We start from the raw sequence: 15944 nt of genomic DNA, 5'->3' as shown, positions 1-15944 counted from the left end.
AATTTTGACTCCCTATTAAGCACCTAGCTCTCCTGATTTTCAGAAGTGCTGAACACACCCGGTTCTGAATGATGTTGACCTAGAGTTCCTATTGAAATTGCACAAAATTATTTCAATGGGAGCTGTTAGTGCTCAGCAACTCTCAAACTCAGGCTCCTCATTTGAGTGCTTCAATGTGAATTTAGGAGCCTATCTTTAAAAATCATTTGAAAATTTTGGCTTAGGTGACTTCCTAAAGGTCACATAATAAATCTGTAGCAAGACCTGACTTCTTAGCCCTAAGTCTTCACCACAAAAGACTCTTCCCTCTCTCTAATACTTCCTTGTTGCTCAGATACAATATCTATGGATGGATTAAGAATACATTATTAATTGTGAGTCTTTCATTCTGAATGTAATTTCAGGGCTTTACTACTGCAGAAGGTGATTTTAATTAGCATCAGGATAAAACTTGGCAAATAAGTTACCACACCAGATAAGGTGTGAGATGCTTTTATTTTTTGGTTGAATCAGTTAAGCAATTTCTTTAAAGATACTTAACAGGAGAGGGAGACATTTTGGTGATGTCAGAGGCTTCCACAAGAACTAACTAAAAATGGCTCACTTTTCTTTTTAAACTATAATTTTTCAGACACTTCTACATGTTTCAAGAGTAGTTTGAGACTACTCCTACCGAAGATGCAACCTTTGAAAATGTGGATGTAAATTTAGTTTTTAAAAGGGGTCATTTTTAGTTAGCTCTCTTAAAGAAGCATCTGACATCACCAAACATTTGTTTCCTTCCCCGCTCAGCATCATTAGAAAATTTTTTCTAACATACCTTCTATTTTGTGGCAAAACAGAAAATAAGTAATGTTGTGCAATGTTTACATTTTTCACTCAAAGTAATACAGCCGTCATGAACTCATGCCAATATAATCTTTATACTACACCCAGGCTTTGACCCTGCAATAGGATCCACATAGGTCAACCTCACAATCCTTCTGGATTCCATACACACCTGGGGTTCACCCACATATAATCCAGATTCTACTACTCTACTTAAAGATAGAAAACAAATATTTTGTGTAAAACACATTCAGAGATTTAAAAGATTGCACTTTAAATAGTAACCTTTACATATGAATAAAATTACTTTGGGTTAAAACACTGCAGGACATTAATGCATGAAGCAGAAGATACTGTATCTAGATACCACAGTGATTTGGATCCTGTAAAACTCTATGGTAAAGATCGATAGAAGATTGCAGTATACTCTCCTGGCCCTTTTAAATTGACACAGCTCAGGCAGACTCCAGTGTTCATAGAAAAAAGAGTAACGTAAAACAAAATAAAAATGAAATTTTTCCATTGATCAGAACCGTTTGCAAAACAAACTTTTTTTTAAATGGATCCAAGAAATGCTGTTCTTTCTCCGAAGCTTAGATACTGCCTGAGCCCTGTCAATTATTTTTTAAAATCTACACAGAGTGCTAACCTGTCATTTTATCGGTGCATCACATTGCCTTTGAGGGTATCGTAGCTGCAGAATATTTGATCTCAGGCCCTGATGCTGCAGGATCTCTCTGCTCACAACACCCACTGAATTGGCTGCAACACTAGGCCTGCTTTGATCTAAAATCGACAAATCAGATTCCTTTTTCAAAAAATACAATTTCAGCCATTTAAATGTTAAACTGTAGGTTTTTTGGCAGCATTTTTATTTGTATTTTTCAGGTTACCATTAAAGAAGGAAAAACTATTAGAAATTAACGATGAAATCCTGGTGTTACTGAAATCAATGAGAGTTTTATGACAGACTTCCGAGGGGCCAGGATTACACCCTATGTTAAAATAAGGATTATTGGCGGGATTTTTGAAATTGCTCAGCAATGGTCTAATTCTACTTCCATTAATATCAATTACCATTGACTTCAGTGGGAGCAAAGTTAGGTCAATACTTAGTGTTTCTGAGAGTCCTAACAGATACTAACTGTATTTGTACCAACAGGATATGTTCCCCCATGTGATGTATACCAATATTCTACAGACTTTCTACAACACGAGGACACTCAAAGTTAGACTCCATTGAAATCTGAATATCCTTGATATTGTCAGATTTTATATTATTTTAACATACTGGGATGTTGTGGTTGTTTGCATTTATATTAAATTATCACAGTGCTGATAGCAGATGTCTTCACTGTGCATTAGCTGCCATTCCAAAACAGTGGAGGGTTAAATCACTAAGGTTTGAAAACACGAGTGGTTATGCTATAAAAATAAAAATAGACCAGAAAAATAAAGACAGTTCAAACTGTGGTCTTGAGGGATCTCCTGCAGAAGGGAGATAAATGCAGATATTGGCTGTCATGATGATTCCAATTCACATTTGGGAGCGGCTAGATGGATGATGCTGAAAGAAAATGCATGAGGATCTGAATTGTCCAGTCATTTCCTCTTGGAAGGGAGAGAAAAATAATACTTAGCAGAGAGTTTCTCATGGGTCTAAAACAAAAGCCTTTATTTGAGTCACAACGTGCTGTTAGTAGCTTTCACCGCTACAGCAGTTGATCACGTCTGTATCCAACTCATCAGTGCCGTCAGTGTGATTTACACAGGAGGGCTCCAAAGCCCAGAGAGGACACCGTAACTAATGCTCCATTTAAACAAAATACCAAAGTGGGTCCTGGGACAAAGCAAAACAGGGTCTTTGACCCCACGCTGCTATGTGATCCCACACAGTGATATAATTCAGGAATTCCTTACAACTGGGAGAAGGGGAAGTTCAGAGCTTACATATGAAAACAAGAAAATAAGCAGACTGCAGTCTTAATCTTTTCCAGTATTTTGAAATTCAAATAGCTAGGAATCAATTTACTAGGTCATATATAATATATAGTGGAATATTCAGTTTCCTGTATATACCTGCAACAATTGCTCCTATATCTATTATTCAATCAGGGCATTTGATTACAGATGTGAAACCATTAATAAAATGTGGATCAAAATTTTGTTTTGTAATTAAAAAAAAGATTTAAGAATTAAGTTTATTTTAAAACCAAGAAGACTGAAGTGCCCAAAAGAATTGAGAAGACATTGACAGAGAGAGAGACTACAGAGTGGAGATCTTACTTTTAGAGAAACATTTTCAGTAGCTGATTCCTAACTTGTACCCACAAAAAAGGAGTGGGAACCTGTCCTGTGGGTAACAGCCATAACTGCATATGCAAACAAGTCTGTCACAGGATTGCAGCTATCCAGCTTCCACACACACATACAGGCTTTACTTGTAATGCCGAGGTGCCCACATTTCAAAATTTGTCTCAATGTTACACTCACACTAGAAAGGATGTCATTTCTATCAAATAAAATGGATTATCCATAAGGCTACAGCATGAAAAGTGGCAAGAAAAAAAGAGGGAAGGAAGCAAGAGAAAACTTTCTGATACCACAGTCACAACAATAAGCTTTTCACATGGTAGGAACAGGAGGAGCTGGGAAGAGGAGTGGAAAAAGGGAGGATAGGTGGAGAAGAGGTGGATTAGTTCACTTACCTCTGATGTCACAATCTCACTACAGAACAGTAGATGAAGCAGAGTTGAGAAAAGAGGAGGAAAGAGCAGTAGAACAACAGAAGGTGAAAGAAAGGTTAGGTGCACAAGAGCACCAATCATACTCGTCCTAAAACGGGTTAGCAGCTAAGTAACTGGACAAGAAATGCAAATTCACCATACCTTTTCTTTGTCACTGGCTTCTCTAGCCACAGTAGAGCCCTGAAACAGAAAGACTGGATCTAAAAATGTGCACGTAACAGGAAATAAATTTAAAACTTTTAAGATAATGGACCAGAACTGGGCACAGAATGGGTTGGCAAAACTATGTCCTGAACTTGAGGACTGTTAGGCAGAGATGTGGTAAAGTGGCTATTTTGCCACACACAGCTCAGGTAGTTTGGCCTGCTGCAATACTCTGAAGAGGATAGAGGATGACACACATGAAGGGGAGGAAGTATGTTTAAATCACTGAGCGTTCTACAGCCACTCTCTTCTTCCTGTTGTGTTTTCTCTCCTCAGATCTCATCCTACTGCATCTTAGTAAGACAACATCTGGGAGGCTCATTTTCTTTGATAGATTTCTAAGTTTTGTATGCCTATATTGCTGTGTCGTTATGGGATGGAGAATACATGATAATAATGATACTATTTTATTTTAACACACTTCGCTAAGACATGCAGGATGCTTTACAAAATAAATTACTGTGTAGTATTTAAAATATTAGAAAGTACAAACAAAAGCAATGAAAGCACCCTACAGCAGTACTATGAAATATAAAATTAGAGGGGCTCTAAAGCTAAAAAGAAAAGCAAAAGAATATAGGATCAGCAGTGGTTTTATCAAGACTTTACCAGTGGGATTTAACTATGTTTGATTAAAGGGTTTTGAATGCCGTTTTAAAATTGTCTTTGCTTAAACTAGTGAGCAAACATGCTTGTGCATTCTGAATAAGCAGCAAGTGACAAAAAAGGGATGTTCCCTGGATTGTGAGCTCCTTGGATCAAGGATTGTCCTTCTGAATGTACCCCCCCACACAGTAGGCAATGCGGGAAAAAAATAATGATAAGGATAACAATAAATAATTAATGTGTTTCTACAGCATGCAGACAACAGCCCCACAAGATCTATAAAGCATTCACTGGCTATATTTTTGTTGCATTGTGGATGCAGTGTGGAGAAATGCTGAAAAGGAGGACACTATCTCTAGTGATCCTAAAAATTCATAGCCTTACATTTCTCTACACACATTTTAAATCCAAATACTTCAATGTTTTATCTGGAGAGATATCTGGGGAGCTGGATGCGTAAAACAGATGTATGGACAGTGGCCTTTAGCTATATTATATGGCAACTCAGCAGGGATTTCATTACACAACATCATAAGTTGCCAAAATAGTGAAAAAAGGCCCTTTGAATTAGTTAGTTACACATATTTTATTGTGTGTTCTGTGTCATATCACTCCCATCCATTTTCAGGGGCTACCTGTCAGAAAGAAAGGTCAGTTAAGAACCAAACAAATAAAAAATGAAAATTTGTAAAAGCTAAAGTTAGAGGGACACTTGAAATCAAACTCACTGCAACAGTATCAATTAAATGTAGTTTTAGGTACTGCCCTTGCCTCTTAATCTTGACAATTTTTGTGATTTTACAATCACACTTTCTTACTTATAAAAAAATATTTGTCTTTTCCCTCTTGCTGTGCAAAAGGCATTCACAAACAACTGGGGACACTGACTATATACAGAATGTGGTCAAATGCATGAAGTAATCAAACTGAAAAATTTTTTACACCAAATGTTTGGGGTCAGTTTTCAAAAGCACTCAGTGTTGGCCTAACTGCTCCAACAGATGTTAATGGGAGTTTTACCACTAATTTCAACAGGAACAGAGTTAGGCCAATGCTGAGTACTTTTGAAAATCCCACCCCTTGTCTCTAAGCTCTTTTAGCTATAGTAATCTTAGATGTTCCTTGTAACCCAAGGCAGAAAAACAGAAGTGTAAATTCTAAACTGGTGTGTCTTGAAAACTTTCAGCTACTACAGTGAACTCTGCTCCCATAGACTTTGCAAGCACTGTAATATTAAACAAAGTTAGAAAACAATGATTATTTTCTCTCTACTACTACTATGTCCAATGTCATTATAAATCTGTCTGGTGAAAGTTCATCCTGATGAATAAACCTAACCTCTGAAACAAGAATTTTTCCATCACCACCAAGGTACTTTTGGCCTCTCCTCCTTCAGCTGGACAAATTTATAGAAATGCGAAATGTGACTGAATTTTTCTTTGGATTTCTTTTTGTTATGTGTTTGTATATTGAATTTGTATAAAACTAGGGTGTCCACATGCTACTGCAATACAAATAAACGACACATTTATACAACAGGAGGAGGTTCCTATCGGAGCACTCTAGGTAACACTACAAACACTTAAAAATGCAATAAATCAAAGAAGAAACACCAGTCCCATAATACGTATACATAATATTAAATAACCAAGCAGCACACAAACAAGCCAAAGTCCCCATTTTTGGCACAAAACTGATTATGGCACATGTTGACTGCATGTCAACCCTAACCCTTACCCATAACTGAGAGCGTTTTGTCTAAAATTAGACAAACTTGGTGAGTCATGAGAGAGGGAGGCATTCCAACTACTGGTTTGACAAGGAAGGTGATAGTTACAGATGAGCAAACCAGCTCAAATAAAATGAGTAATGGCCTCTAACTTGAAATGCCTCTGTAGTTCCAAGTTTTAACCAAGACAAGAATATAAAATTAGGTGAGCATTTCCTTTAGTATTTCAAACATGGTCAAGTCAAGAAGTATTGGAAATCTTATAATAAAATCTATTTTGAACTGATCAAAGATCATTGGTTAAGCATCTGGACTTTTGGATGCTTATCTAAATTGAACCCTCCTCTAAATCTTTTATAAATTATTCATCTCTAATTCCACCAATAGATTACTGACTCATTCTTTAAAATATCTTTGGAGGGCTCCCAATACGTGTGTGCTTTTGGTTAAGTACAAACTCCCGTATCTTGGCTGATCAAGATATGGCATGTGTCAGTTGATTAACTTAAGATGGGCTAAAGGGCAGCATGAATGTGCATCTCCATTTGAGAGAGAGAGCGCATCCATAGCACAATTAAGAAGTATTCCCATTCTCCCCCTTGTAATCTCTTCTCATGTTTTACTCTCTCCCACAGAGGCCATAATGCTAGACACTGATGAGCCAGTTCTTGAACAACAGTTAGTCAGTTCTGAGAAATCAAGCTTGGACGAAACATCCAAGTGACATCTTTTCTAGGTAGCTATTTGTCTGCAATAGGAGGGGGTGTAAGGGACGATGCATTATGCAGTATGACACTTCTCTCAGTAATATACAGAACTAAGTAACAATCTTTGAATAAGCTTGCAGACATACTTATGTAGTCAAATGTGTTGAAAAAATAGTTACCCACCTTTTATATCTGCTGTTCTTCGAGATGTGTTGTTCATGTCCATTCCATTCTAGGTGTATGCGCACTCACGGGTGCGGTCGTTGGAGATTTTTGCCTTAGCAGCATCTGTAGGGTCAGCTATGGTGCCCCCTTGAGTGCTGTGCCCATGGGTTGGTATTTCAGGAATTGCTGGCCCTATACCCTCTCGGTTCCTTCCTGGCCTCCTTCTTCGGTACCGGCGACAAGGAATGGCACAGAATGGAACTTGGTGCCGGGCATGCACTTTGCTCCGATGCCGAAGTGCTCAGCAAATCATGCCGAGATGGCTCAGAGGCCAGGTGGAGGGCAGACTCCATCAGGAGGGCCCTAAGTCGAATGCGGGGCCAAAAGCTTTTGCAGATATGGCCCTTGTCTTTTACGTGTGCTCCCCCAAGCACTTGAGACAGCTGCCATAGGGGTCACTAATAGGGATTGGCCTGTTACAGTCTCTGCAGGGCTTGAACCCCAGAGACTGGGGCATACCCTGCCAGGGGCAAAGTCCCTGCTGGGACTCTAATTACTAACAACTAAACACCGAACAGGTACTTAACACTAACTATTGAAGAATCAACTACATACAAGGCCTTAAGGCACAAAGTCCAAAGGAGGAAAAAAACGCTGGCCCTTGCTAAGCAAGGACAGGCGCGCAGACTAACCACCACGGGCGATAAGAAGGAACTGAGAGGGCACAGGGCTGGCGGCGCCTGATATATCAGTGCGTGAGCGTGGTACTCAAGGGGGTGCCACAGCTGGCCCTATGGATTCCACCACGACAAAAATATCCGACGATTGCACACATGGGCGCGTGCACACCTAGAATGGAATCGACATAAGCAAGCACTCAAAAGAAGAATGACATTTACTATAAATAATATTTAGAAATATAAGGCGAGACTTTGGGAAGGAAATTTAAAACAAATCTCTTATGAAAAGAGATTGAAAAATACATTTGGGCAATTCATTTTAAGTATTATATATTAAATATTGGCTGAATTAGCAATAGTAGCCAAACATTTTAGAGAACAGGTGAAACATATCTGGTAGAGGTACCAGGCACCAAAAGTTTCTACCTTAATTTATTTTAAATATCAAAAGAACTATTACTGTGAAAACTATACAAGTGATAGATATTTCTATTTGAAAAATGTTTAAGTGGTGTTAGTAAATTACATCTCTTAAAATGTTACAAAAAGCCCTTTTCAAAATAAGCAGTGGCCCCCCACAAAGTTGATCAAGGGAGTATCGGAAACAGAAGGCCAACATTATTATTATTACATTTTCACAGTAGTTTTTAGTTTCAGCCATTAACAATTAGTTACATTTAGCAAACATACTCTGCTAAACCACTTCCCTTAAAGCATGCATGATACAGCTTAAATGGCGTTACTTGTATAAAAATGTTTTCCGGTTTAGCTAACCACACATTTTCTTTATTTTAGAAGTAACCAACATAACTTCTGAACAATATTCATTTAATAGATTTGATTGTGCTTTGCAACAACCAACATCTAAAACGCTCAACAGAATAGTTAATATTTACTTTAGCGATTTTAACTACTTTAACAATTATTTATATCCAAAGTTATTTCTTACCTTTAAATCATATTTTCTATAAACAGACAAACGATGGCTGAACACATTTCTTGTTACAATCATATATATCTCAACTCCATCAACGGTAAGCCGGTACATGCCAAAAAACTGGGGAAGAAGCGTAATCCCATGACACTCCACGATATACTGCAAAGGACAGAAGAAAAAAAAGAAATTAATAAAACTCTTAAAAAACTCAGATCCAGAGAGACACATACATATACAGCATGTATGTTGTGGGTGGATACACAAACCATTGAAAAACCAAGTCTCCAAACACACTGCATCCACACAAAAATCACTGTCATAGGCAAACCTTTAAAAAGGTTACTATACTTGTAGACCAGTATCAAAAACAAAATCCTTTTTATATTAAACAGCATTCCTTATAACATTCAGTTTCCTTGGCTTTTCAGAATAGGGTAGACTCTTTTTGTGTTAGTTGACAACACTGTGTTTTATTAGTCCAAAATCAGCACAAGTTGATCTCACACAAAGGAGAAATTGTCCTTTCAAACACTACCCCACTTTGTTTATTCTCTGTTGTACCGCATTTTGCCTTTAGTCTGTAGATACTTTGGTACAATATTCCCAATACTTGTTTAGCATAGTGTATTCTTACCGTGTATATAAAAAACAAATAGTATCTCTCAATTCCTTTGTGCTAGTTCCCATGTTAAGTCGGCACCTCAGGATTACACAATCCACTTCTAGCAAGCAGAAAAAAATGTCGAATACATGTGTTTTTTTATTTAGATAACATTTCATCTGCCCATGTTCCTTCACAGATGGAATATTACCCCTGAAGAGAACTTGTCACCCTACAGACACAGGGTGCTCCACCAGTTCTGATATCACCTGCCTTCCAACTAGTAATTACAAATATTGTAGAAACAGTATTCAAGGAAGCATAAAAATACAGAATTCATCGAGAAAAAAGTTATTTAAGAAGGAATGATAATTTATTGTGAAAATATATTATCAAGTATCCAAACTAGAGTAATCCAAACATAAATTCAAATACCTCCCTCCTATTGCCTAGAAAAAAGATAAGAAGAAAGTTAGGCCAGTTTGTATGAGACAAAAGAAAAGGAACTGATAGTGTTCCTCTCTATCTTATTCCCATATAAGTCTCAGAAGGGCCTAAACAAACAAAAAAATCCTTATAGATGGGGAACCAAAATGCTACCAAAAGATTCTACTAAAAGCAGAAACAGCTACAGTTGAGTAGTGTTCAGTGAAAGCTAAAGCCTCTGCTTTTCGTAACAAAATAATCATGGTTGTCAGAGCATGGTCTTTTGAAATGCAGTTGATTTTACACCACTTTTCTATGGCCATGTCTACACTATCGAGCTTACAGCTGTACCGATGCAGCTGTGCTGCTGTAAGATCGCTCATATAGCTGCTTTATGCCAACGGGAGAGAGTTCTACCGTTGACTACTTCAAAGAACGGCAGCAGCTATGTTGCTGGGAGAAGCTCTCCCACCAACATAGCGCTGTGCACACTACGCCAGTGAAACTTGTGTCGCTCAGGGGTGTGTTTTTTCACATCCCTGAGCAATATAAGTTTTGCCAACATAAGTGATAGTGTAGACATAGCCTAAAATATAGCAGTTTAAGCCATTTGAAAATTCTCAAATTCAAACTACAATTAGATTTGAAATTATGTTAGCATATTTCTAATAAGAAGCACATTTAAGTGCAGTTTTCTAGGAAAGTTCTTATCAGATTTCAAATCAACAAGGCCATACAGATTGGTGTCTCTCTAGTGGAGCTCTGCAGATTTTCCAATTCCTGAGTGCTCTGCTAAAATCTAGGGAATGTCTCTCACTCATTCTCCCTAACTTGATATTAGGTTTTGGAGACACTAAAGAAAAATTCTGTTTACATTAAAATTTTAGTTAACTTTCAAAATGATCTTGAACACAATCCTGTCCAGCAAAAACTGAAGGAAAATAGGGAAACAGCAGAGCTGGAAACTTACTATGAGCTGAACAATGACTAAGGAACTGAATCACTTTACGTGCCAAACAGTACAAGAAGACTGAAGATAAAAGCTCAAAAGTTGATTTAATCAGTGCACAGTGTCTAATATCTCAAATTCTGTATCCACTTGATCAAAGGTCCTGAGTTATAGAGGAAAAATTGTTGATTACAGGATTGTCATTAGCTGTGTATGCATGCTACACCTAATACTGGGCATATCACTCATTTTAGCCACAAATAGATCTCTGTTACACACAAACCTGGTATCTTCCAGATTTTAGCACCACAAATTAACATTAGAAATACTAAAATTGAGGTAATAGAAAACTTTAGCATATTTAAAAGTCAAGTCCCCATTATCAAGCAGCATCTTCTATTGTTGTGTTATGTTCATCATTATGTGCCCAATACATATTGTAAAGGCTAATGTCATATATCTGTGCTTTAGCAGGTTGGGAGTTGTGTTCATAAAAACATTTTCTAGATCAGGGGTCAGCAACCTTTCAGAAGTGATGTGCTGAGTCTTCATTTATTCACTCTAAATTAGGGTTTTGCGTGCCAGTAATACATTTTAACATTTTTAGAAGGTCTCTTTCTATAAGTCTATAATATATAACTAAACTGTATGTAAAGTAAATAAGGTTTTAAAAATGTTTAAGAAGCTTCATTTAAAATTAAATTAAAATGCGGAGCCCCCCATACTGGTGGCCAGGACCCCGGCAGTGTGAGTGCCCCTGAAAATCAGCTCGCATGCCGCCAAATTAATATTTAATTATTTATAGAAAGTGTAACTGCTTCAGCAGAAGAGTCTGAGAAAGACTGCCCACAAATATCCAATAGTCTGGTAGTTATGCCATTCAACTGGACTGTGGGAAATCTGGATTCAAGTCCCTGCTCCAAATCAGGTGGAGATTTGAAAACAGGTCTTCCCACCGCCCAGGTGAGTGCCATAACGCATTGGTGCAATGGGGTCTTTCTCCCATGTAGTCTGAGCTTCTGTATAACACAGGCCACTAAACTTCCCCCTAATAATTCCTATAGATAAATTTTAGAAAAACATCCAATCTTGATTTTTAAGTGCCACTGCCAGCAGTGGAGAATCCACCATGACCCTTAAATTGTTCTAATGGTTATTTCAAAGGGCTGTCGTGGATGATTTCTATAAGATACACTGTAGGAATTATTTTTGTGGAAGATCTATAGTCTGTGTTATGCAAGAGGTCAGATTAGATTATCACAATGGTCTCTTCTGGCCTTGGAATCTATCAAGGAAGGGCTGACCTGACTTAAGTACTTAAATCCAGGAAAGGGTTAACAGTTGTGAATCCCAAGTGGTGATCGATACCTTCCTCCAACCTGGAGTTAGGGGCCTAACTTCCTATGAGAGGCTGAGCCTAGACCACAGCCGTTTCCTCAGCATTTCCTACTAGCTAGTTTAGATAACTCCCCACTCAGCTTCCCAACTTCTGTGAATCCTTTTAGAAATCTAACTTTCTCCATACAATGTATGGGGAGCATAGGTGCCTAGCTCAGGGCTGTCAATTCTACTGGGAGGCAGGATACCTAGGAATCAGGTGTTGCAGCACCTAATCCCTTTGTGTATCTAGCCCTAACTGATTTGCCCAAGGTCATATAAGACATCCATGGCAGAACAGGGAATTGAACCTGGGTATCTGGAGTCCCAGGCTACTGCTCTAATCACTGGAAAATCCTTCCTCTTCTAGCTGTTAGGGCAAGGTTTGAGAGTCAAGAGACCTGTGTTCAAGCCCAGCTCTGTTACTCGCTGTGTGACCTGAACAAGTCACTTAAACTTTCTGTGCCTTAGCAACCTCATCTGTAAAATAATCTGTTAACACAGCATACATGCAAAGTATTCACGGTAGGTATAAAGCCAACTCTAGCCCACTTCCTGAAACTCATATCCCATGTAGCAGGATATAAATGAATCTTTTCTCTTATGGGATTACGTAAGAAGGGAACAGAGTGAGACTTGATTTATATCTTACTGGAATGTAAAGTTAAAGCTAGCTATTTGTTAGTACATTTCAGACTAAGTAACCAGTTTTGACTCTACCAATAGAATGCGTTATACTAGCACCTTCCCCTAGCATAGCTCAAAGGACACTAGGAGGATTAAAGAGGTTCTCAGCCATGCCACTGCAGAGTTTCAAGAGGCTTTCTTCTAAAAGCAGAACCTGCTCCATAACTTTTTATTTCCTACTTGTTGCTGACTGAGTTTGGAGACTTGTGCAACTGGCACTTGATAAAATAATACTAAATTACTCCAAACTTTCCATTATAGCATTTCTTATCTTGTTGGAGAGAGACAAAGGGAGGAATGCCACTTGCAGCCATAATCTAGGAGGTTGGTCTAGAACTTTCTACCTTTGAAACTATCAATCCCCCATTTCTGCATCACAGAGGAGGCAAAGTGAGCCGTCTGTTTGGGTGGGAGCCCAGCAGGACTTGCATTGGTGGCCATGGTTGGCAGATTTTCAATTTGTTCTTCTTGATATAAATGAAGTAACAAATTAGCCAACTCAAGTGCTTTTTAAGAAAGTTTTCCTGAAGTTTCCCACTCAGAGCTGGAATAAAAGTGAGCCTAGAAAATAAGCCAGTATATGCTTAGCAGGACTGCTTAATTTCAGTGAAACAGAAGACCTTCACTCCTTTAATGATAAAGGCTAATTCTTTTTTTTAAAGAACATTAAAAAAATTCCATCAAGTAGCCTTGCTAAAATATTTATAATACTTAGCTAATAATACAATTACAAGTCCTTAGGTGTATAAAATCCATTTTCTTACATGGATGTTGCATGAAACAACCTACTATCCATTTTTCTTATTACTTTGGATAGATGATTTTTCTCCTAGGTTTTCTTCCCAGAAGAAGGGTTGTATTACATTTAACAAAATAAAGTACCATCAACATATGGGCACATTTGGCCTGCTGTGCATCCAAATATAGTTTTAAATAAGCAATTATATGACCTTTTTCTTGAACACAAATCTTAAAGGTGAAATGAATAGCAAACGTTTGTGATCTTAAATTCTCCTTTATGTGCTATATAAACTAAGTCTCAAAGTTCTTCTCAATCCAAAATCTCTCTGCCTCTTTTTGCATTAGAAAAAAGAGATCATGGCTCTCACCCTTCTTGCAGGATGACTTTGGTGAGCTCTTAGGCGTATTGGAGTGGTGACACAGGATATATAATTGCAATGGTGACACAGGAAGAAAAAAAAAAAAAAAAAAAAAAAGTTTTTCTGCAGGACGACTTTGGCAAAACCAGCCTGATGATATGGCTGAATCCTGATCTCTCAGTGCCTGAGTGGGGAAGAGCTGTTGATTCCTCCACAGTCTAAGATTCAACATCTCCTTCTTGCTTAATTATATACTCTGCAAATGTTAATTCTGAATGTACTCTGTATTTTCTATCTCTACCTTATTATCCCTTTAAAATAATTATATTTACAAAAAGGCTGTCAGCAAAGTGGCAAAAGCTATAGTGGTCTTATATTATACATTTCTTAAATGGCAATAGTACAGATTAAAGCAGCTGCAGGAGGAGAGGGGGAGGTGTACATTGATTAGTGATATAACTTCAAATATATTTTGAAGATGTTAAAGAAGCAACAGTAGACACTGCTCCTTTGTGCTCATTCTTCGCTTTCATTTCCTGTTCCTAGACAGCAGAAAACAGCTTACTGTATTGGGGGGAAAACAGGTTAAAAAATCCTAACCTTGGAAAATTTAGATCCAAGAATTATGTTATAACAAATTACTGTCTCTAAATTAAAAAAAAGAAAAAAAGAACCTTACATAGATTTACACATTTGCTCAGGATAGAGTCGAGTGCTATTCTTTTATCAAGCCCTAGTGTGATGGAATTTATTCCACTGATGAACTATTTAACAGGAAAATTATCTGATGGGCATGTAGCTGACCCAGTGAAGGGATTCATTAGCTGAATTACAAGACAAACACAGAAAGCAATGAAAAGTTATAAATGCAAGAGATATCTGCTATTCATCATGGGTCTTGTAAAAGCTGTGAAAGACGCTTCTCACTGCTAAATCGTTTGAGATTTAAATGAAATTGCACTCATTTAGCTCAATTTTTCATGAACAGTTCTGAGGCACAAGTCCATGACTCTCAGTCCTAGAGCCTCAAGAGAACACAATATTTAGTTTTACGTATCAATTTGAAAGTCTGGCTAGAGGACCACCAACTTTTGTGTCTGTCCAGGACTCAGATCTAATAGCAGGAGCCTGCACCCTAACATAAACACTGATTTATGATAAATAAGCTGTAGGTTTAATACCTCTCGAATGCACAACATTCGGGGTAAATATTTAACAACTACAGGTGAAATCCTGGTCCTGTGGAAGTTGATGTGAGTTTAGCCATTGACTTCAATGGGCCAGGAAAGAATCCTAAATATTTAAACTAAATGAAGTAACATAATAGATGTTAACTGTTCAAATGTTCTTTAAAGCTTTTCTGTGTTGGTAATTTTTTTTCCCCTTCTCTCTCAGAAACAAGAGTTTCAGTCCAGTAGGTAGTAATTAGGCTTAGCCTTACTTTTCTAGTTCTCCTGATTTTCTGTAGCAAGGCCAAATTTTCATAACAGGAATTTTAGTGTAAGCACATAGGGCCACATTAGGTGTGGAAAACACCCTGTGCAACCTCATGATTTGCATGGAGTTCAGACAGCACAGAATTTTGCTGAAAGTCTTTTCTCCACTCCATGCAAAATCCCCTCCAATGGTCTTTCATGGAAGAAACCTATGAACCTTTTCCCCTTGCAATATTATAAACACACTAATATTTTAAAGAATTTAAGATTCTTGACTTAAATTTTGCATGTAAGTAACTCAGAGCCTTGTATTCCTCATTTTGCTATTTTGCTCCAAAAATTACCCCATCTTCTCTGCGCTTCTCCAATATGTTGGTTACTCCCTCAAGAACTACCCATCTTGGGTTTGTTGAATAGTGGGGTAATGCATTCTACGGGGAGTGACTTCTAAAGTGCACTAACATGTTGCACATTAACTGGTCAACATAGATGCTACAAGTGCATTCTGAATGTTCCCTAGTATGCTTTAATGTAGTGTTGTTTGAAACAGTACTATGTTAAGCGCACTAAGGAATTTTTAGTGCACACCAGCAGGGTCTACACTGACTAATTCATGTGCAACACACAGTGCACTTTAGAAATCACACACTGTAGTGCACATTAAATCCTCACTGCGTTGACAAGTCCTCAGGGTGATATCAGAATACCCTTTTGAGCACTTACAGTAGGACAGACAAAAATCAAGTACAATTTGACTGAAGAGTT

The 15944-nt window shown here is 37.8% G+C and overlaps 1 protein-coding gene across 2 annotated transcripts in view; it reads right to left on the bottom strand.

The window, feature by feature from the left end:
- PIP4K2A (phosphatidylinositol-5-phosphate 4-kinase type 2 alpha) overlaps window positions 1-15944 on the bottom strand; it is a 199203-nt gene that overhangs the window by 36249 nt on the left and 147010 nt on the right. For both annotated transcript variants that reach the window (XM_034760282.1, XM_034760283.1), the window contains 2 exons: window positions 8616-8762; window positions 3717-3755 (listed from right to left, as the gene is read on the bottom strand). In XM_034760282.1, coding sequence (XP_034616173.1) covers window positions 3717-3755; window positions 8616-8762 — 186 coding nt within the window. The remainder of the gene's footprint in view (window positions 1-3716; window positions 3756-8615; window positions 8763-15944) is intronic.

Source organism: Trachemys scripta, chromosome 2 (genome assembly GCF_013100865.1).
Source record: "Trachemys scripta elegans isolate TJP31775 chromosome 2, CAS_Tse_1.0, whole genome shotgun sequence".
NCBI lineage: Eukaryota > Metazoa > Chordata > Testudines > Emydidae > Trachemys > Trachemys scripta.
This window is presented reverse-complemented; position numbering and strand designations above follow the sequence as displayed.